Source organism: Lycium ferocissimum, chromosome 3, assembly GCF_029784015.1.
Source record: "Lycium ferocissimum isolate CSIRO_LF1 chromosome 3, AGI_CSIRO_Lferr_CH_V1, whole genome shotgun sequence".
NCBI lineage: Eukaryota > Viridiplantae > Streptophyta > Magnoliopsida > Solanales > Solanaceae > Lycium > Lycium ferocissimum.
The window spans coordinates 15566959-15588487 of NC_081344.1; the positions used below are offsets into that span (position 1 = coordinate 15566959).

At 35.2% G+C, this 21529-nt stretch overlaps 2 protein-coding genes, 1 long non-coding RNA gene and 1 pseudogene across 4 annotated transcripts; 2 read left to right on the forward strand and 2 right to left on the reverse strand.

Moving 5' to 3' along the window:
• The first annotated feature begins 1052 nt into the window (after positions 1 to 1052).
• Positions 1053 to 3062, forward strand: LOC132049859 (endochitinase B-like; annotated as a pseudogene).
• A 1227-nt stretch (positions 3063 to 4289) lies between these two features.
• On the reverse strand, positions 4290 to 12323 carry LOC132049858 (uncharacterized). Of its 2 annotated transcripts, XM_059440819.1 has the most exons (14): positions 11870 to 12323; positions 11656 to 11767; positions 11466 to 11578; positions 11254 to 11376; positions 10698 to 10912; positions 9665 to 9740; positions 9482 to 9568; positions 8150 to 8230; positions 7979 to 8011; positions 7818 to 7871; positions 7689 to 7730; positions 7505 to 7583; positions 5564 to 5634; positions 4290 to 4723 (listed from the first exon to the last, which is right to left on the reverse strand). In XM_059440819.1, exons 1-14 carry the CDS (start codon positions 12032 to 12034, stop codon positions 4631 to 4633), a joined length of 1344 nt encoding a protein of 447 aa, XP_059296802.1. In that variant the 5' UTR covers positions 12035 to 12323; the 3' UTR covers positions 4290 to 4630. The 2 variants fall into 2 exon arrangements, with proteins under 2 accessions (XP_059296802.1, XP_059296803.1); XM_059440820.1 differs by lacking the exon at positions 11254 to 11376.
• Positions 12324 to 19191: 6868 nt separating this feature from the next.
• On the reverse strand, positions 19192 to 21302 carry LOC132049860 (NAC domain-containing protein 6). The gene is made up of 3 exons (XM_059440821.1): positions 21051 to 21302; positions 20513 to 20781; positions 19192 to 19988 (listed from the first exon to the last, which is right to left on the reverse strand). Exons 1-3 carry the CDS (start codon positions 21196 to 21198, stop codon positions 19551 to 19553), a joined length of 855 nt encoding a protein of 284 aa, XP_059296804.1. The 5' UTR covers positions 21199 to 21302; the 3' UTR covers positions 19192 to 19550.
• LOC132049861 (uncharacterized) lies at positions 19949 to 20367 on the forward strand. Its single transcript, XR_009413163.1, has 2 exons — positions 19949 to 20068; positions 20107 to 20367. It is a non-coding gene; the product is annotated as an uncharacterized LOC132049861 (long non-coding RNA).
• Positions 21303 to 21529: the final 227 nt, after the last annotated feature.

Consider the following 21529-nt stretch of genomic DNA (forward strand, 5'->3'; position numbering starts at 1 on the left):
ACTCTTTCCTTCATATTGTGAAGGATTATGCCTTTAGAAAATAAGCATGCAATATTTTCATACTGTATCTGTGATTCATTATTGTCATCTCAGATGTTCGGTACTACGTAATAGTAGTATTTCGGAAAAGTGCATCCCTGTGGACAAGAGTAGGGGAAAATCATTATATATAAAAGAAATGAATAAAGGGAAATGCTGAACATTGTAGTGTTTGGACCAGTTAGCCACGCTGAACATTGTAGTGTTTGGCATGGCTTATAGTCAGTCCAACAAGTGTTGGATTCTGAAGAGGAACTTGTCGTTTCTCTATCGAAGAACACCTTTGATTTATTTGAAACAGAAAATTTGAAAAATCAAAGTCCAAATTTCGTCATCATCATCATATTCACATACCACAAACTTTTCAGGACAATAGGAAATGTGATAACTTTACGGAATAGTATATCGATAAGTCTTTAACATATATCCTATGTAAAAATGGAGTATCTAGCTAAACAATGCAGTGATGGTAGTTGATAACTTGATATATACCTTCACATGTGTGGTAACAGAAAGCGTAAGAAACACCTGAAGTGACTCGACATTACTTTGGCAAAAGATCCAGCCACTGGAGTCTCCAGTCTATAATACTACTAGTAAAATACAATAGTCTGGAATGATGTTAAGAGCTGCCTAATTCCTTATGCATTTCCCGTACCCTGCACTGTACCTCCCCTAATAAAAAAGATAGTAATGTACTACATATAATAAAAATAACATAAAAAAGCTAAGAGCCGCCAATTAATATAATGTTTCCTCGTAATGTACTGAATTATATTCTGGGATAAGACAACAGGACTATGAGATTCAACATTTGATTTTTGTCACAAGTCACTCCACCGCCAACTGACTAATAGACACTTAAGCAATGTCTCCATCGCACTCCTTACCTATAATACCTTTCACTTTGCTACTTGTTTCCCATCACCTTTTACTACATCATCAAAATGAAGCTTTGTGAATTCACAATTCTTTCTCCTTACCTATAAATATCTTTCACTTTGCTACTTGTTTCCCATCACCTTTTACTACATCATCAAAATGAAGCTTTGTAAATTCACAATTCTTTCTTCTCTACTATTTTCTGTCCTTTTCCTCACTGCTTCAGCAGAGCAATGTGGTTCACAGGCGGGAGGTGCATGCTGTGCCTCGGGACAATGTTGCAGCAAATTTGGCTGGTGTGGTAACAACAATGCCTATTGTGGTCCTGACAATTGTCAAAGCCAGTGTTCTGGTGGCCCCTCCCCCGGTCCTTCTAGTGGCCTCCGCAGCATCATCTCAGAATCCATGTTTGATCAGATGCTTAAGCATCGGAACGATAATGCGTGCCAAGGAAAGGGCTTCTACAGCTACCGTGCCTTCATCAATGCTGCTACCTGGTCTTTTCCTGGCTTCGGCACCACTGGTGATTTCACTGCCCGTAAAAGGGAAATTGCTGCTTTCTTTGCCCAAACCTCCCATGAAACTACTGGTATGTCAATTTAAATTCATTGAGCTCAACTTCTAGCTCTTTTTTGATAGAAGCATTACAATTTTGAAATAATGGATTCAGGCTCTAATACTTATCAAAGTTTTATTACATTTTTACGTGAATATATACAAAAGGACAGGGAAAGACCGTTCTATGATATTCTGAGTGTAGAAATGCTTCTTAAATTTCCATGTTTTTCGTAAATAATAGTTGAGCATGTACCCTGTAACAGGAGGATGGCCTACGGCACCTGATGGACCACACGCGGGGGTTACTGTTTCCTCAGAGAACAAGGTAGCCCAGGTGACTACCGCACATCAAGTGGCCAATGGCCTTGTGCTCCTAGCAGGAAATATTTCGGACGAGGCCCCATCCAAATCTCACAGTAAGTTACCGTAATTTTAGCATAGATTCATGTCATCATAGTGCAAATAACTAATGATAAAAATGAGATGTTTAAAGTTAAGAGTTTCAAAGAGTAAAAATGTGTCTTCGTTTAACAGACTTAAAAGAAAGAAATTTCGATAAATTGAAGCTGAGAGAGTATTAATTTTAGAAGTTTTATATATAAAGTTCGAACGAGAGTCTCAACCATAATGTGATAACCAAGTTTTGGCTAAGAAGTAAAAGAAAACACGAATGAAAATTATTTTTTATGTCTGTGTAAGGTCTAATTACGTGTATTCTGACATTTTATAAAACACAGCAACTACAACTATGGGCCATGTGGAAGAGCCATCGGAGTGGACCTCCTAGCCACTCCTGATTTCGTGGACACGGACCCAGTCATCTCATTCAAATCAGCTCTATGGTTCTGGATGACCCCTCAATCACCAAAGCCGTCTTGCCACGATGTCATCACCGGAAGATGGAACCCATCTGGAGCTGACCGAGCAGCCAATCGCCACCCTGGATTTGGTGTCATCACGAACATCATCAATGGTGGCCTAGAATGCGGTCATGGAAATGACAATAGGGTCCAAGATCGAATTGGCTTTTACAGGAGGTATTGCGCAATTCTTGGAGTTAGCTCAGGTGACAATCTTGATTGCGGCAACCAGAGGTCTTTTGGCAACGGACTCTTAGTCGATTCAATGTAATTTCATAATCATTTGTTTTGTTGTATTCTCTTGCAATGCAGGGCCTAGCTACAAATAAAGTTTTAATGTGTAATTCTGTATTTTGATTGTGATCTGATTTGGCCACGACTTATAATCGCTTTCAATTTTAATAAACAGAGACTTTTGTCCACGACAGGGGATGGTTCTTCTCTCTATATATGGTGGTGACAATTGTTAATGAGCATTATTGTAACTAGTTTGCTTCAGAACTAGATAAATAAGTACTTTTTCATTCTCCTTTACTTGTCTAGTATACTAAAATAAAAAAAAATTACTTGTTCATATTAGCAAATCAAGAGAGAATAATATGTTTTTATAATTTTACCTTTATCATTAAGTAACCATTTTCCAAATTTATTGGAGTACAGGTAGCCAAACTTTGAATTCCAAACCAATCAATATCATTGAATACAATTACCTGCAATTATCTATTAAGTGACCCGATTATATAAAAAAAAGTTTACACCGTCCGTACACACCTCCTCCTCTTCTTCGGCTTCTTCTACCTCTTCTTCCTCCTCATTCTTCCTCTTCTTCAGCTTCTCTTGCCTCTTCTTCCTCTTCATCTTCTTCCCCCTCCTCTTCCTCTTCCTCTTCCTCTTCCTCTTCTTCTCGTCCTTTTCACCTCCTCTTTCTTTTTTTGTTTTATAATGATGTTTGTGTAAAGAACTTTTGAATTAGGAGAGATGATGGAATATTAAGTGGATTTAGATGGGAGGAAAGAGGAGTATATCTGTGTATACCCCCTTGTACATATGTATATATCGCTGTATATCAATTAATATGAAAGTGATATACATGTGATATATAGTGTGCCATTAACATTTTTCAGCTCAATTTTAGCTCTGAATTTTGCCTCCAAATCAGTCCAGATGTTAACTCCCATCTCCCGTAAATTTTGTATATAACCTTATCCAGGTGTCTCCGATGAAATGCCACACTCAAAAAGAAAACTACTAAAAATTTCAACTTCGAATTGAAGCTTCAAGTGAGTCTTTAATAATGGTTCTTCAAGACTCTCTTTAACAGTTCACTAAATCAGAGGATATGAATGTTGGAGGTTCATGAATCAAAGAAACCTAAAAAAAGAAGAGAGCACTCACTTCATATTGATATCTCTCTCTAGGCCTATGCAGATGAAAAGGAAATAGAGAGAAGAAGATTGGAGCTATGTGTGAAATGTCTGAGAGAGTTAGAAGAACATAACGAGCAGGCCTAGGCCCCCTTATTTGTATTTTTTTCTTTGAGTTTCACTTTTATTAAATTAAAAAAAAAAAATGGGAGGAGGAAAAGAGCGAAGGAGAAGAAAGAAGAGTTTGTTAGAGAGATTCTGGCTAGCGGTTGCTATGTTTTTTGGCAACAGTGGCAAAAAGTATTCTTTGCTAAGCAATTGGGTGTAAATATTGTACGTCTGTGCTAGTTTTCCTTATCTTTTTTTCACATAGTATCAATTTTTAAAAGTTTAACATTTGTAAGCTCATTGTAACTCAGATTCACCTTCTTCCAAAATCATTTAGGAGTGATAAGTTTCAGTAACAAAGTGATGGGTTGTTCTTGATTTGCACGAGTAAAATAATTGCTAATAATTGATTTCCAAAACATGAAAAAATTATAGGAGCCATGATTATCCAGAGGGTTCGTTCACCTACCCACTCGGCTTTTAATTACAGATAATCCAGATTTGCTATCATTGATTGACGAAGTCATCACACACAAATCGGGCAATTTGATTTTGTGTGAATATCAGACAAACATGCCCGACTAATCAAAATTTGGATTGAAAGAAAATGGATTACGACACGTTTGGCCTCAACAAACCTCCTACAGGCTAGTGATGACCTTTCCTTTGAGATAAGCCTTTAATTGCACGTATTACACGTTAATCCCAGTCATTTGATGAGACAATTTCTCTTTCTCGTAAGATTTAAGTGACTGAAAACCTCCTAGCGGATAGATAAACATATTAATCGGTCAAAAAAATAACTTTGAGCCTCTAAATTTAAGCATCCAGGCTGCAGCTTCGGTCTCTGATTTTTAGTCTTGAATTATGGGGACCAAACTGTATCATCATACTAGGGATAAGCGCTATCAACTGCACAAGATATACATGCAAAATCATTATTAAGGCTGTCCAATTACTTCATCATATATGGAAATCATAAGAAAATGGACCTTGGAGATAATTCAACTCCAAAATCTAGCTCATGAAATACGGGATTGCTCAAATTATATAAGGACACTAAACACCTATCACCCCTCATCCTATCACCGTTCACCGACATGGGACCCAACACCCTCAACCACCTTCCCCCTCCCATACGCCCAGGCCTGCCAACTGGAACGTGAACAATATAATATAGGGGGTCCAACATCAGGTAAAATCGGAATTGAGATCGGTCAGGCTCTGATACCATGATAAGAAAATGGACATTGAACTTAACTCAAACTCAAAAACCAGCTCATGATGAGAATTACCCAAGACCATCTGAGGAGATTCCATTCCCCTGCCGATGTGGAGACTCAACTAGAAGAAAGAAAATAAAAGGGTATATGTATCCTTATATGGAAATGAGTCATAATTACTCCTAAACCTGGACAAAAGTGTCCTTTTGGTGCACGCTCTCAGGAGATGACGCGGGTAAAGACTTATCCGCACCCAGTGTTTACACCTAACTAATAATAGCATAACATTTGTCTTTTTGGTACTCTTTTATATATCAATCAACTTTAGTTAAGTAATGTGTATTTCACCTCATTTATTACTTACTATGTTGAAATTCAATGGTTACGTGTAAATACCTAATGCAGATAAGTTTACCCTAATAACGTGTGGCTTCAAAATTTGTATTTAGGGTCTTCTTGGCAATGATAAAAATAGGGTGAGTAACTCTTTATATGTCTACCAATCACAATTCTTTAGTATAGTGCTTACCCAAGCAAGGCCCACGCAGAACAAGTTGAATCCAGGATAATTGAATGGAGCCCTCTTAGATAAAAATAGATCTACAGGGAAAGAAAATACAGTTAAGTTGACATTCAGATAAACAGCTAGTCCTGCAAAGCCCGTGTGCTATTAGCCATGCATAGCCGATTGCAGCACACAACATTTAAAGGTGTCACAAGTAATTGGCGTTTGTTTGAAACTATTCGAAGACAGAGTTTGCAAAACTACTTTTGAGTTCCTGCAAATTCAGTTACTTTGAGTTGGTATTACCCAAATAAAAAAGTTAACTTTTGTTGAAGATTTCCAAACTTAAAATCTCAGATCTTTAAAAAAACTCAAATATTTTGGAGTTTCTGAAAATTTTGAAAAACTGAGTGTGTGTGTTGATGCGACCCACAAAAATTATTTTTTTTGAAAAAAATTTTGAAAAAACATTTTTTTTTTTTTTCACCCTAACCACCCTACCACTACCCAACCCAACCCCAACCACCCCAACCCCCCACGCACCCCACCACCCCCCCCCCCCCCCGCCCAAAAATTATTTTTTTTTTTGGAAAAAAAGTTTTGACATTATTTTTGTTTTTTGCATTATTTTTTTTGAAAAAAAAAGTTTTGATTTTTTTTTTGCACCCCACCCCGCACCATTTGTTATGGTTTTTTGCACCCCATCCCCCAGCCCTCCAAAAAAAAATTGAAAAAAAGTTTACAATTATAAAAATTGAATGTTTGCGTGGTTAAAAATTAAAACTTTTGGAGGGGGTGATGGGGTATTGGGGAGAGGGGGCGTGGGGTTGGGTGGTGAAAAGATTTTTTTTTTTTTGGGTAGGGGGTGTCTAGGGGTGTAGAAACCCACAAAAGACAATAAAAAACTTCAAAAAAAATGTTGGGGTTGGGGGGAGGGGGGTGTGTTAGTGTCAGGGGCGGACCCATGTACTATTTTTTGGTGCTCGAGCACCCATTAACCGTGGCAGATATCGACATATAGCAAATATTGAAATTTTGTTATAAAATAATAAATAGCACCCAGTATACAGTAAAAGATCTTGGTGCTCTGGTTAAAAGGTTGTAGGCTTTAGGTTAAGCCATGGAGGAGTCAAGTTCGAATTCCACTCAAAGCAATACATTTTTTTGTTGATTTTAAGGTGAGCACCCAGGACCATTAAATCCTAGATCCGCCGCTGGTTGGTGTGGTATGGGTTCCATGCAAGGGGGAGGGGGGGGGGTGATGGGGGATGTGGTAATGTAGAAAATTCGAGAAAAAAAAAATTAATAACTTCAAAAAAAATGTTGGGGGTGGGGGGTGGGGTGGGGTGGTGTGTGGGTTCCGGGAATGGTTGGGGGTGGGGGTGCAAAAAATAAAAAAAAATAAAAATGGAGGGGGGTGGGGGCGTAGGAGTGGGTGGGTGGGAGTGGGGTGTGGGTGGGGGATATGGGGTTGGGTTGGAGTTGGTGAGGGTTGGGGGTGGGGGTGCAAAAAACAAAACAAAAATTAAAAGAATTTTTTTTGAGGGGGGGGGGGGGGAGGGCGTAGGTAGGTGGGTGGGAGTGGGGTGTGGGTGGGGGGTATGGGGTTGCGTTGGAGTTGGTGAGGCTTGGATGAGTATTTTCCGGAAAACGGTTTCTATCAACCAAACGAACATGAGAAAATAAGTAAGAAATTCACTTATTTTCCATTACTCAAACGAACATCAGAAAAATTCACTTATTCACTTATTTTCTAGGAAAACATTTTCCTCCATACCGAACACATCCTGAGTTTGTTTAATATTATGTGCTTCATTAACAATTCGTTTGAAATAGCTTTTCAGAAGTGATGGTTAAGCTGACAATCAACAATGCACTATAACCTTATAAATCGGCATGAAACTGCAAATAGCGTCGATAAAAATATAAAAGTTTGACCATGATATTTTTGAAGCTTCTACTGACCTGTTAGAGGAGTATATATTAATGGAGAAAGAATATTGCCGAATGAGCTTATTCCTCCTATGCACCCTTGAGCAATTCCCTGTTACATTAACACGGAGATATAGCACTCATTGAGAAAATACTGATCCAACAAAGAACCATATAAAATTTTAGGTAGAAGATCAGCAACATCTAAATTGTTCACCTGTTCATTTGGCCCAACTTGCTTCGAAACAATGCTTTGTAACTGCATTTTTAGAAAAAAGTTTATCAGATCTAATGACAACACAACTAATAAAAGTTCATCTTTCTGGAAGTCACAAAGAGTACTCACAGCCGGTCTTGTTAGGAAGGCAATGATAGGCAACAAATTAGCTACATAAGGAACCTGAGACCACGAAATGTTGGGAAATTAAAACATTAATATCTTGAAATCTGAAATATACCAGAAAGAAATCAAATAATGTGTTCAGATGTTTGAAAGCTTAAGCTTACCCAGACTGCCCATGCAATGCTATCAATTAGCATCTGTAGAACAATTAAGAATTAAATAAGTTATTACAAGTGTTTGAGCGCACAGAAAGACAGCGAGGGGGAACAAGATAGAAACGTAGAAAAGTTTCAAGACAGAACAAGATAGAAACGTAGAGAAGTTCCAAGACATACATTTACAAATCCAGCAATGAGGGCTAAGGACAGAATTGCTTCCTCCCCTATAATGGGAGCCAACCTAGGCATCAAGAACAACTGCACCAAAATTTAACAAGGGGTAACACATGGAGTAGTATTCAGAAAATAAGGGATTAATTTCATGGAAGGTCAGTGAATTTTATTCACTTATAATAGCTAAGTTACAAACTATATTTTGTGATTTGTCACATTAAACAATTTAATGTTGAGAATCGTCGGGCGTAAATAGTCGGGCACAACTTGAATTTTATTATTGCAAAGTAAGGACCAGCTTCGGTCTTACAATTTCTTACACTAATTTTTTTTCTTGCACTCACTTTAGCAACTCTCTTTGTTTCTCTCTACTATTTCTTACTACCTCTCACACTTCTCACTTCTCACTTATCACTTGTAACTTTCTTGCTTGCTTGCTTACAACTCAAATGACCACCTCTATTTATAGGTGGTGGTGGAAAGATCTAGTGAAAGATATTTACAACTTTCTCTAGAATATTCCTAACAATCTTTTTTCTAGAACTACTTCTAGAATCCTCATTCTAGAGACACTCTAGAATTCTCATTCTAGAGTTATTATTTGAATTCTCTAGAATTTGCTTGAACATTCTAGAGAAGAGAACAATCAAGAATAAAGTTGGTGATGATTTATTTTAACATTTAACTTTATCTATCTTAACAGTAAAATCATTAAATTTTACCTATTATAACAATAAAATAAAAAACAATTTTTGTCACATAATAATTTATATATTGAATTTACTTCACTATAACAATAATGTTTTAAGTACTAAACTTGATCCACAAATCACAAAACCTACCCATTAAAATGACTTTGTTTGGGTACTAAAGTTCAATTGCTTTTAACATGAAAAGAGAAGTTTATTATCTCAATTATAGTGGAAAAAGTTCAATTACTTCGAAGTGACATATAATAATTTTATGACTTTATTGTCATACTAGGTAAATTCAGTGACCATACATAAAATTAACATGAAAAAGAAATTTGAGTCCACAACTCAAAGTGTTATTAGCTAAGTTGCTCAGATTCGGGTGTGGGTACCTAATACGGATGCGACAGAATGTACCACTTAATCTAAGCACATATCAATCAATCTATATTTCTCGGTCATAGATGTATTCAAAGTACACAATATAAATTGATCAAAACCAACGTGAATCCCACACCCACATTCAATCGTGTCGGATTGCCAAAGATATGGCAAGAATTTAAAGGATCCGAACAACATAGGTTTTATTCGAGACTACTTGCATTATGTACTCTATAAAGAGAACTTAAATTTGAAAACAAACCTGGCCAATTGCTGCCATACTGTAGCCAATAAGCATCAAAACAGCAAAGTTATCTTTGTTGTATTGAAGTCGAGCTTTTAAGAAGTACTACAATATATATAGTGAAACAAGAAAACTTCAGAATCTATGAGATCATAACTTTAGGTTCAACTGATACTTCAGGGAGTGCTATAGAATGTCTACCAAAAATGGAGTTTGTTGTCCACCTTCCCCTAGACCATTCAAGAAAGCAATGACTGTTGCTAGCGAAAGCGTCACGCTGCCACCAAAAAAAAAAAAAAAAAAAAAAAAAGGGATGATAATTGGAACTTTTGATTAATGTATTTGCTTTTACGGGGAATTACCAGACTATGATCAAAGCAAAACCCAGAAAATGCAAATAAAACTCAAGCTATCAGAATTCATCTTTCTCGTCTCATTCATTTTACGGTGTTATGTGCGAGGTATCTGCAAGGAAACTAATTTAGTAAATTATGGGTCAAGATTTTCAATTGTTGGTAAATTATTAGACACAAATTTTACTCCCTCTGTCCCAATTTATGTAGCACTTTTTGCTTCCCGAAATTCAAACTGAATGAACTTTGACCAATATTTTAAGATGTATTTTTTCACCAAAATTGATATAAGAAAAGTTGCAATTTATAGCACTTTTCATGTAGTTTTCAAATATATAAATTTTAATATTAAAATATTGAATTGATCTAATCCAATTTAGTTTCAAAATTTAATCAAATTGACTATCGAAAAGCGAGAAGTGTCACATAAATTGGGACGGTCGAAATAATATAATTAACATAGAATATATATACGACGTACATACACAAATAACCCGTTTGACGTTAAAGTTTTTTTACCTTTCAATCAAACGCTACTTTTATAACATTTTTGTACATGTAAATATCAAAACAAAATGGAAGAATCACAAGTTTGATTTTATTTGCCCCTAAACATTATTAACATCATCTATCACACTATCATCGTTTTAAACAATCATTTTTGTACATGTAAATATCAAAACAAAATGGAAGAATATGTAATTTTATTAATTATATACTATTGATAACGCAAACACATCTTTTTCATAGGGAGAGCCTACCTAAATACTGGTCCCATAAGAAAATGGCAGTGGCAGTCAATAGTTAGCAATAATTGTTGTCAATCAGCAATCAATATGACGTTGATACTTGATTTATTCTACCAAACACTTAAATCTTACCTACTCCTGAGCAAGCAGAAAATATCTTTGAGTGGTAGGACTTTCTTAAAGCTCCGTGATACTATCTTTTTTGAGTCACTTCCAGATTGAGAACATTCTGCACCACTATCGACCAATATGGGTTGGTCTAGAGGATCAGTGTTAACACAGCCACTCGTCTCCTTTAGAAACATTCTCATGTATATTGCTGCAACCGCTGAAGAAATGGCTGCTACCTTCATAACAGAAAAAGAAAAAAACACAGAACTAAGCAAAACAAACATAGTAACTTATACTGGTCAAAGACACATCTGAACTATTACATTTTTTAGAATTTCATATCCCAACTATCAATTATTTTCTTTTCGTACTCGAACTATCACCATCTATATATTAAAATATGTCTGTGTTTCCGATGATTAGGCCTTTTTTTATTGTGATAGTTTATGTAGGAAAAAGGAACATCTGATATTGGGTGGGAAACTTGTAAAAAGTGATAGCTCAAAGTGTGTTTTTACCATAAAAAAAGGCAAAGACCAACTGCTGAGGAAAAAAAAATTAAGATGGAAAAGGGGACCAGAAAGATGTGAGCAGTGGAGAGGAAACGAGCAGCCATGGTACCAAAGAGAGATGCAGCTGAGCCTATGCCGGCAACAGCTCCAATTGCAGAAACACGTTTTTCTTCTGATATGTTAGCTGCCTAGAAAACTATTCATCAGAAAAAGGAGCGTATTGTATTAAGTATAAATTAGAATTTGAATTAGGCTGAATAGTTAATAATCAAATTACCGCATAAGCAATGGAGAGGCACTCAATTCCATTGTCACTGACCATGCCAGTGAAGGTCTTTACCACATAGTACGCATAGAAATAGTTTCTTGACCTCCCAATTGCCAATATTACTGCAAAACTTTTGTTAATTATCGCTCTATAGCCATCTGGTTCTTCTTCAATTGAATGACCGGCAAACAATCGTTACCTGACGGGAAAATAGAGGCAGCCACCGGGACTGTGAGCAAAGCTTTCCTTCCATATACATCGGATAGATGTCCAAGCAAAGGCAACATCATCATTGACCCGAGCCCTAAGATCTGAAATCAGCAGACGCACACAACTAGTCAGATAATGCATATCTATTAGATAAGCGATTTTGTAAATGGGGTGAAGGAAGAAAGAAAAGTAGTGGTACACACGGCCTGCTGGAAACCGGAGAGATAAATGGCAAGAGAGCATTCGTCTTGAGCAGGGCATAGTGCCCCCACTGTGATGTCAGTTATGGCAGGAGGGATCACATTCAATGCAAAGTTTCCAAGAAATACTGTCACAAACAGGTGCTTCAAGTCGCTCAATTTATCCATCTCAATGTTCTTATTGGATTGAGTAGAGAGGGAGAGGGGAATAAAGGAAGAAAAGACAGCAGATGGAAGTTCTGCTTTCCTTTGAAAACCAAGAATCAATGGTTTCAAAATCAGTTGTATTTTAAATTAGGCTGGGTAGTGATTTCCAAAAGAAAGCAGACAATAGTCCTGTTTTCTTTTGAAAACCAAGAACCAATGTTTTCAAAATCAGTCGTATTTTAAATTTGGCTGGGCAGGGGAAAGGGAGAGAATCTCTTGCGAGTTTGGCCTAACCGGTAGCTTAGAGTCATGTTCCATATAGTCTTAATAATTCATTGAATATGTATAGATTATTATTATTTTAAAATTCAGTAACTTAAATAAATTAAAATTAAAAACTCAAAAGTTTCAAATTCTAGTTCCATCTTTGAGGTTGGGCCATGATTTCCATAATTAGTTTATAGAGCACGCACGTGATAAAAATGAGGAATGTCACTAGAGTCCTAGCATATGGATCCAAAACGTCTATATTATGTTATGTTATCTTGAGTCAAGTATCGGACTTGATTTTGAAACACAAAGCTAAGAGCAGCCACAAAGAGACATGAAAACCTGGTCCCAATGTTTTTGTAATTCTTTTTTCATTGGAAAGAAAAAAAAAATATGTTTTTGTAATAGTTCAGTTCTGTTAACTTGTATGTATGCAGTATATTCTCTGGTTTTCAGTTGATCTGGAAAAAAGATTCTTCTATATAAAACTTGAGATAGATAGTAGTCTACCAGTTTTCCTTTTGAGGGATACGGCCATTTTAGTGACTGATGGAAAAGCAAAAATGGGAAGGATATTTGGTATAATTAATTAAAATCCTGGACCTAAATGATGTACGAAGAAGTTACACGTGCAATTCCAATCCCAGTAATCTACTAGTAAATACTTACTCCCTCCATATCAATTTATTTGAATCCCAGTAATCGTAAATACTTACTCTCTCCATCTCAAATTATTTGTTGTGATTTTTAAAAAGAGTTATTTCAAATTATTTATCGTTTGCGAGTTCAAAGCACAATTAATTATTTTTTTTATTTTATCCTTAATAGAATTTTGTTATTAATGGAGATGGCACATAAATAGAGTAAACATTTAATGGAAAAAGATTATAACTTAAACATAAAGAGAAAGAGAGTATTTTTTTTCTTGTTGAGCTTCAAAACGAGCATACATATCTTGATAGGGATTCGACAAAAATTAATTCGCATTTTGTACATACACCAAACTATATTTCTAAAGAGGGATCCTGTGTACCTAGACTTTTAAGCAATCATGCTAGCACAAAAGATGTAACCCGCAGAACGGTGCTCAGTTTGTTCTAAATGATTCCTCTTCTAATAAAAAACTTAAGTTATACATACTTATAGTTTTAAAAAAATTATATTAACAATCTAACTTAACATGCTATAATTAGATTACTTACTAATCTTTTCAAGTTAACTTGCATTGTTGCACACTTACTAATAAACTTGGATTTTTTGGGTCAAGTGACCGGACACCATAAATGTATGGGTTAAGTTAAAACTCTAATAAATTTAGATTTTTTGGGTCAGGTCATATATGTCGCATCTGATTCTTGTTTCTTTAGTTTTTTATTGGCATAATTCACGGCAGAAATCAGTGGGAATAATGTCCAAAGTAGCATAATTACTACTAAAACAAAAAATAAGAAAAGGTCGTGAGAAGCATGATAAAAATAATTCTTGATTTCACAAAAGACAAAAGTTTAGGAAACTATTGCCTCGTGGCTGGTCCTTAGATTTTTATCCTATTACATTTGTTTGTTCTTTCTGTAGAATTATCACATTCGGTGGCTATTGGCTTGATTAATTTAAATTTGTGTTGTCTATCTATTAAAGGAAGAAGGGCGCTTCATATAAGAAAATTTTCTATTTTTTAGACTCAAACTCAAAATCTATGATTTAAAATAGAGAAATTACATGCATTCCATTATATCAGTTGGTATCAATTGTTTGGTCTAGCTATACATACTCATACTTCATACTTGTATAGTACACAATTTTGAGATTTTTTTATTGTATTTCTTGTGCTAGTGCAACATGCACTCGCGGGGGAGCCCACGTTATGCTAAGGAGAAATTTTAGTTCACCCATCCGCTTGGCTGTAGATATTTTTATTTACATGAATGGATTATAGAATTAAAGATTCGGTATATATTAAAGGAAAGAACCCATTTGCAAATTGCAATGAGGTTGGACCCAGTGAATTAGTAAAAGACGAACGCTTTTGGAGAAATTGTTTGTTTTTGTCCTTTTATTATTCGCACTATGTCATGCATGGATATTCTCATTGTGAAAAATTTAGGCTGTCCAATATTCCCCCTTCGTTGTAATTTTTCTGTCGTCTTAATAAAATATTTGCTTCGTTTCATTTTACTTGACCCTTGTTGACTTTACACTCAACTTAAGAATATACTCCTTTCGTTCATTTTTACTTGTCCACTTTGGACTTTTCACACTGTTTAAAAAATAATAAATTGAGTACATAATTTACCAATGTACCCATATTAATTGATGCATATTTTTATTGGATTTGAAAAATGATTTGAAGTGAGTAATTAATACTCTGGATAAAACAGGAAAAAATAAATTGTCTTTTCTTGATATGCTAAAAGTGACAAGTAAAAGTGAAAATCTATTTTTAGAATATTGGACAAGTAAAAGTGAACGGAGGAAGTATTTATTGAAAATTTATTTTACTAAATGATCCTTATTAATCATACTTTGAGAATCTAAATTTGTGACTGTTACTTTATTTAGTTATTTAACGATAAGTGTAATATTGAAAGAAAATAATAATTATCTTTTGATTTGCTAAAATAAACAAATAAAATCCATTTTTAGTTCAAGGACCAAGTAAAATAGAACGAAGGGAGTAACTCATCTAGTAATTCGAACGGTGAAACCTAGGAAATTTCAAGGGAAAAAAATGTCATTATATATTTATGTTGGTGAAAATATACCGAAAAGCAAGAAATATTTGACCAAATACATGACAAGTGTAAAGAGGACCACAATCGAGTGTTGAATTGGAAAAATGCCGATTAAGCCCCCTATTAGGCAGACCATCCGAGAGTTGTTATATGGATATGCCTCATTAGTGCTGAACCATAGAGATCTCGAATAATTTTTCTGAGAAGGTTCAGAGTGTCTAGACAGATATAACTTTGATAACGGCTGATGAGCCGCGGAATTACGGCACATTCGATACTTGTTCCTTAGGCTTTTGTGACTCTTCAAGCACTCTTGGTTTTACTTTTAGCATGTTTTTGTCACTTTGTAGGGAAAAATATTCGGAAAGCATAACGGAGCAAAATGAGGCAAAATAGGCCAAGGACACACTTTGCCCAACATGAGAACAGCATGTCATGCCTGCGGATCCACAATTGCACCGCATAGCATGACAGGCCACTGAAGAAGAGAGATGAAAGGTTGCGCAATTTGCGAGACCAACATGCGACTCGCATGTTAAACTTGCGATACTACAGTGTTAACTAAACCGTGTCCGAAATCTGAAGCTCAAGTCAAGAGCATAACATGCGAGTCTGAAGATGCTTCGCATCTCGCATGTTTGTCTTGCGACACAACATGCGAGACGCATGTTGCGTCTACAGGGTTATTTTTGTCTAAACTTTATGCACGTTTTTGGTGGATATAAATACCCTCCTAGGGTTCTGAAAAAGAGATTCTCTGCACTTATTATTGTCTTTTTGTGAAGGAAACATTTATTATTGGTTGTTGGAGCTTTAAAGAGGAATCTTGCACTTTATTTTGTGGCTTTCTTCCAAAAAGTTTTGTAAGCATTATGGCTACATTATTTATCTTTGTCTCTTACTTAATGCAAATGTTTAGCTAAACCCATTAGCTAAGTTGTGACACAAATGTGTTAGTTATGTGATTGAGTTTCATATTTATACCTCATTTATATGTTAATGATGCATTCTATCAACTCTTCATGTTTTAACGTCTCTTGATGGTTGCAAACATCATTTGTGCCTAAGTACTTTCGCTTTGCTTGAGAAAGAAGGTGGAAGTTAGGAAAAGGGTTAGATAGCAAGGATTTGGGTCATTAAACCCATCTAATAGCCTGAGCTAGAGATAGGATGGCTAACTTGTAGCATATTGGGTGTTTACTCTGTCCACATTCTAAGGCTTGAGAAAGCTTAGTAATGATATTTATCAATTTGGTCGAAAGAATTTCGATAAAATTAAGTAACCCATCGTTAATCGCATCTAGACATTTAAAGAGGTTGAATTGATACCACTCGCATTACTTTCCATTGGAACCGCAACCTTAGTCCCTTTCTCCAATAGTTTACATCTTATAACAACACCTTTTAGTTATTAGTAAACAAACATCAAATCAATTACTATTATATTTCCCTCGCCCTTGAAATATAGACTAATAGTCGAGCGTTACACTTGATAAGCATATTTCTTCACTATATTCTCTGTGGGATTCGACCCCAACCTTGTTGGGTTCTATATTTTACAACAACCGCTTACTCCTGATATTTAAGGCGTAATTTTGGCGTATCAACGGCTAAGCTCCGAGATTCCAAAAATTACATTTGATACCATTAACACCTGCGGTCTTAGATATGCAAGGGCCAAAATGGGCTGAGATCAAGAAAAGTAGTTATTGTTTGTTACCCTATAAAGTCCTTACTTCCCCCACGATTGTACTATCTGACTTTTCACTTGATGACTCATTATATTATGATTGTTCTCTATAAACACAATTGTTCATCATTGCTCTTCGATAACATTCATCTTTTGATCCATGAGAATCAATAGGACTCTCTCTCTCTCTCTCTCTCTCTCTGTGTTATATATCTAGTTATTGCTTTTTTCTCATTATCAAATATTAACACTATTAGAACTATACGTTAATGGTGACGTCATTCAACCGAATTCAATTGATTGACCTAATAATCAAATTTTAGGCTAAACACTATCCTTAATGATTTGGAGTAGTTTGATTGGAGAAACTTGAAGAATACTACTATGTGATTTTGTTAAGCTTGAATATTACTTTTTAAGAACACAAAACGGGTCTGTTGAACTTCGAAACTTTAGGTTAAATTTAACCATTGAAAATTAATTAAGTTGGTATTAGAAGGTTGTATATCAAAATTTGGAGTTGATTCGAGCCAATTTTGAAGCAAAAAAGTGTTGAAGAAACTTTTACACAACATGTTATAGCGACCCGTCAAGATTTGATGGCCAATTCTGGCAATTTATTAGAATTTATAGTCATAATTCTGGCGATCGGTCAAAGATTTGATCACAAATCCTAGTGATTTTTCTGGATCTATAACAAAACAAGTTTTGCCTTCAATTTGAAAGTCGCTACGATTTGTGGCCAAATGCTGGCGATTCATTAAAATTTGGCCAGAAATCCTAGCAATTATTGTGACAAGACAAGTTTTGACCGTCAATTTAAAATCTTGACGATTCTTTAGAATTTTTCTATGAAATACTGGCCATGAATTACTTTTTTTAATGAGGTCAAAATTTAAATGGTTGCACCGAAAAATTCCATTTCTGCAAATCCGCCCATGAGTTGATCCTCGCGTACTAGCAAACTAAGCCCATCACAAGTATACATCCCGGGAACCGGGAGACTATATGGTCCAGCTATGGAGTCTCTTGTCATTGCCTCATTCATAAATAAGTATACTTACTAGTAGGGGTGTTCACGGTTTGGTTAAAAATCGATCCAAACCGAAAATCAAAATCAAACCGATTAAATAAATCGATATTTACTTGGGTTAGGTTTGGCTTGGTTTTGATTTTTTAAAAACCGATAATATTTGGTTTGGTTTTGATTTTATTAAAAGCAAACCGAAGAAAAAATCAAACCGAACCGGCAAATTTTATACATAATTTTTATAATTATATATATACAATATATTAATTTTTATAAATACTTTTAAATAATTTATATACTTTTTAAGCAAAATTTTATTTATCTCTAATAGGCTAATGAACTTTATACCTTAAGCCGATTTAAAAAAAGAAATCCATAAATTCAAACTCATTTATTCAAAGAAACAACTGTATGAGATTTACCTAGATTTATTTTTTGTATTTCTTATAAACTTTATTCACTTAATTAAAATCATAAATCCTAAGACGTTTTCTCCATAGTGCAAGAAACTATAGCTACCACAATAAAAGGGTAATAACGGATTATAAGTTGGAAAATGATAGAAAATTCTCTCCTAATTGTAAGAAAAAAACATGAAAGAGAGAAATACCGTTAATTTTCTTAAAAACCGAAAAACCGGCCCAAACCGACTACAACCAAACCGATCGATATGTATTATGTTTGGTTTGGTTTGGTTTTAATAATTTTAAAAACCGACTAGATTGGTTTGGTTTTGGTTTTGGTTTTAACCCAAAACCCATCCAAACCGACCCATGAACACCCATACTTACTAATATTACTGTTTCTTCTTTATTAGATTTAAATATGAAAGTTAATAACGTATTTTTTCACATTCCTAAGGAGCCGTTTGAACATGGTTTGAAATCATGTTTGGACATGCAATTTGAATATCTTAAGTTGTATTTTCTTTTATAGACATAAAAACCCCACAAGTTGTGAAAACTATCAAAACATTCCTAATTCTTATACAATCTTACCAAATGAGCAAGTCATAGTACATTATAAAATTAATACGCTACTAGAAGGATTTTCTAAAAAATACAACATCAATTGATCAAACTTTAGTTCAATAAAAATGAAAATTTAACATGAATAGTAATGAGATTGATAGACATAAATAAAGGTTGGTGGAAGTTAATGAGGTTAGTAAATGGTTGGTGGGAGTAATTGTTAAAAATATCTAACAATTTATGAGTCTTTTTTACAAAATATAAACTTATAGGTCAAATTTATATTTAATATTTTTGAAACCATGGTTTGAAACCATGAAATGAAATACATGTCCAAACGCTCGTTTCATCTCATGGTTTCAAATCATGTTTTCAAACCGCATATCCAAACGCCAACGTTACAAATTTATGCCAATACAGCTTATCGGATGTCCTGGTAGGGACTGAATAATATAGGAGTAGTAGTGAATTGTAACAATCGCCAGTTTACAAATTAGAATTTACCATTTGAAAATTTACATTAACGCTCGAGTTTCTGTTACAAATGGACACTTTGTCCAATCCAAACACAACACATTTGTCGATACACAGAGTTATCAGCCAAGACATCAAACCACTTCTTGGGAAAAAAAGGTAAAGAGGAAAAAAAAAAAAAAAAGCAAGGCAGTTGCTATACTACTTATGGGACCATTAACGATTCTATGAACACCTCTTAGGTGGTCAGCTGGTTAGGTGGTGGCAGTGAGCATAGCACTATTATTCTTGAAAAAATCCCAGGGAAGTGGGAGATTGGTCTAAGAATATTCCTGAGACAAGATTAAGAACTAATTACTGACTGATTTGCCTAAAAGTTACGCACAAAGGCTGAAGGTGTCAGACTAAAATTGTCAAGCCAAGGACTACGCAGCTGCATCCAAACAGGGTCTTGACTAAAGTCCATGCTGAATTTGGGGACTTGCAAATCAGCCAGGTTATCTTTACCATTCAGTAATTTTGGCATTACTGAAACTTGGTACTGGTTGTTCTCAGTAATTGATAAGATATCGTCTTCTACTTCATCCTTAGCGATTGACATAAGGAATTTGGGGCTCTGATCAGTTATTGGCGCCGCCATTAGTTCATGATGTTCATTGCAAAATGACACGGCGTCCAGGGGATGGCTTATCGAACTAGGAGAGCCATGTACGTGTTTTGTGGTCTTCATTTCCTCTTCAATTGCAGCTCTCTGTTCTAACACCTTCAAAGAGGTTGCTTTTCTGTATATTTTGCACAACACTATGTCCTGCATTTACAATTGTGAATTCAGTATCTTCAATATGATAACTTAGACAATTTGTGAGTGAAAATAGTAGTTAACTCTATGTTCCATGTTATATACATGCATTTTTCATTTTAGTCAGTTCAAAACTGCATGATATCTTTTTATATTTATAAACACTTTACCTTTTAACTTTTAACTGTATTTATTAATAAAATGCTTTTATAAACTATAGTAATGTTCACGTTATGTTCAAAATTACAAGTTTTAAGAGAAATATTGGCAAAGACGGATTCAGAATTTGAATTTTTTTGGTTCAGACTCGAAATTCTATCATATCCCATCCAATTTACTGGGTTCGAAATCTGTCATTTGTACTAATTTAGTGATTTTTTTTTTAAAACATGCATGATCCAAGCCAAACCTACTGAGTTCAAATTGATATATGTCAAAGATCTTTTTTTCATTTTTCCTTTCTTGAACTCTGCTTATTCAAGAACTGTCATATAAAATGAAACAGAGAGAGATTATACTGAAGTATGGAGTACCTGAGGTGACGAGAGAGTATCAGGCAAGCGAAACTCATTCATGACCCAATCTGTCTTAGAGCCTCGAGGTGCTCTGCCAGTATAGAAAACTAGTGTCTTCTTGAGGCCAATTAAATTCTTTGGATGTGATGAACCAAAAATCTTTTTATCGGAACCAGTTGCCTTCCAAAATCCCTTTTGTGTAGTCCTGTTTGGCCTCCCTCCACTGCTATGTTTTCTATCTCTTGGCACAAAAAAGTACCATTCTCTCTCCCCAATAGTCGCCAGCCCTGCTCAATTCATTAACCACATAACAGAGTTACTATAAGTGTCACAAAATCATTTATGGACATTTGTTTTAGCACTCAAGTTAAATGTCGGAGTATGTTGGGAATTTTTTTGGGTCAGATTTCTTATATGGTCACTCAACTAATAGTTATTATCTCAGAAAGTTACTTTTTTTCTTGAGTGACTTTCTGAGATAGTAGCAATTAGCTAACAGACCAGGCCATATGAGAAATCAACTTTATTCCATAAAATATGAAGGTAATATATATACCTGGAAGGTCCCAAGGATCATGACTGTAAATGTTGAGAAGACCAATTACATCGCAGCGCAATTTTTTACCGAGGACCTTATTTCTGAGGTAAAATTCAAGAAGCTCTTCTTCAGTCGGGTGAAAGCGGAAGCCTGGCAGTTCTTCCATTTCCGATGATTGATCACCTTTCTTGATTTAATTTTGTTTATCAAGTTAATGATGACTGATGAGTACTGAAAAGTTTAGTAAGACGTATCACACGAAGGGATATATTTATAACAGAAAGAAGAATAGTAGTAGTTTTTGTTACAAGAAAGACTAGCGAGGAAAAGTTTCAAGTCTTCGAGTCTTTCCTCAAGACTTAGAATGACGCGTTTATGGGCACTGCTGTCATGCCTGTGGGGCATATTCTGGACACTGACATGCATCAATTTTCTCCATCAGGTTTTTGTTTAACTGCTTAATTTTGGGGGTGAGCATAAATTAGCGAAAATCGAAT

Bases quoted from the DNA above. Each gene is read 5' to 3' on its own strand.
- LOC132049858 (XM_059440819.1), bottom strand. From the start codon at position 12,034: ATGGATAAATTGAGCGACTTGAAGCACCTGTTTGTGACAGTATTTCTT. The intron at 11,768-11,869 runs GTGTGTACCACT...TGCTGATTTCAG, and splicing joins TCTCCGGTTTCCAGCAGGCC to ATCTTAGGGCTCGGGTCAAT. The intron at 10,913-11,253 runs GTCCCCTTTTCC...TCTGTTATGAAG, and splicing joins CCACTGCTCACATCTTTCTG to GTAGCAGCCATTTCTTCAGC.
- LOC132049860 (XM_059440821.1), bottom strand. From the start codon at position 21,198: ATGGAAGAACTGCCAGGCTTCCGCTTTCACCCGACTGAAGAAGAGCTT. The intron at 20,782-21,050 runs GTATATATATTA...TGAATTGAGCAG, and splicing joins TGATCCTTGGGACCTTCCAG to GGCTGGCGACTATTGGGGAG. The intron at 19,989-20,512 runs GTACTCCATACT...TTGTAAATGCAG, and splicing joins ATACTCTCTCGTCACCTCAG to GACATAGTGTTGTGCAAAAT.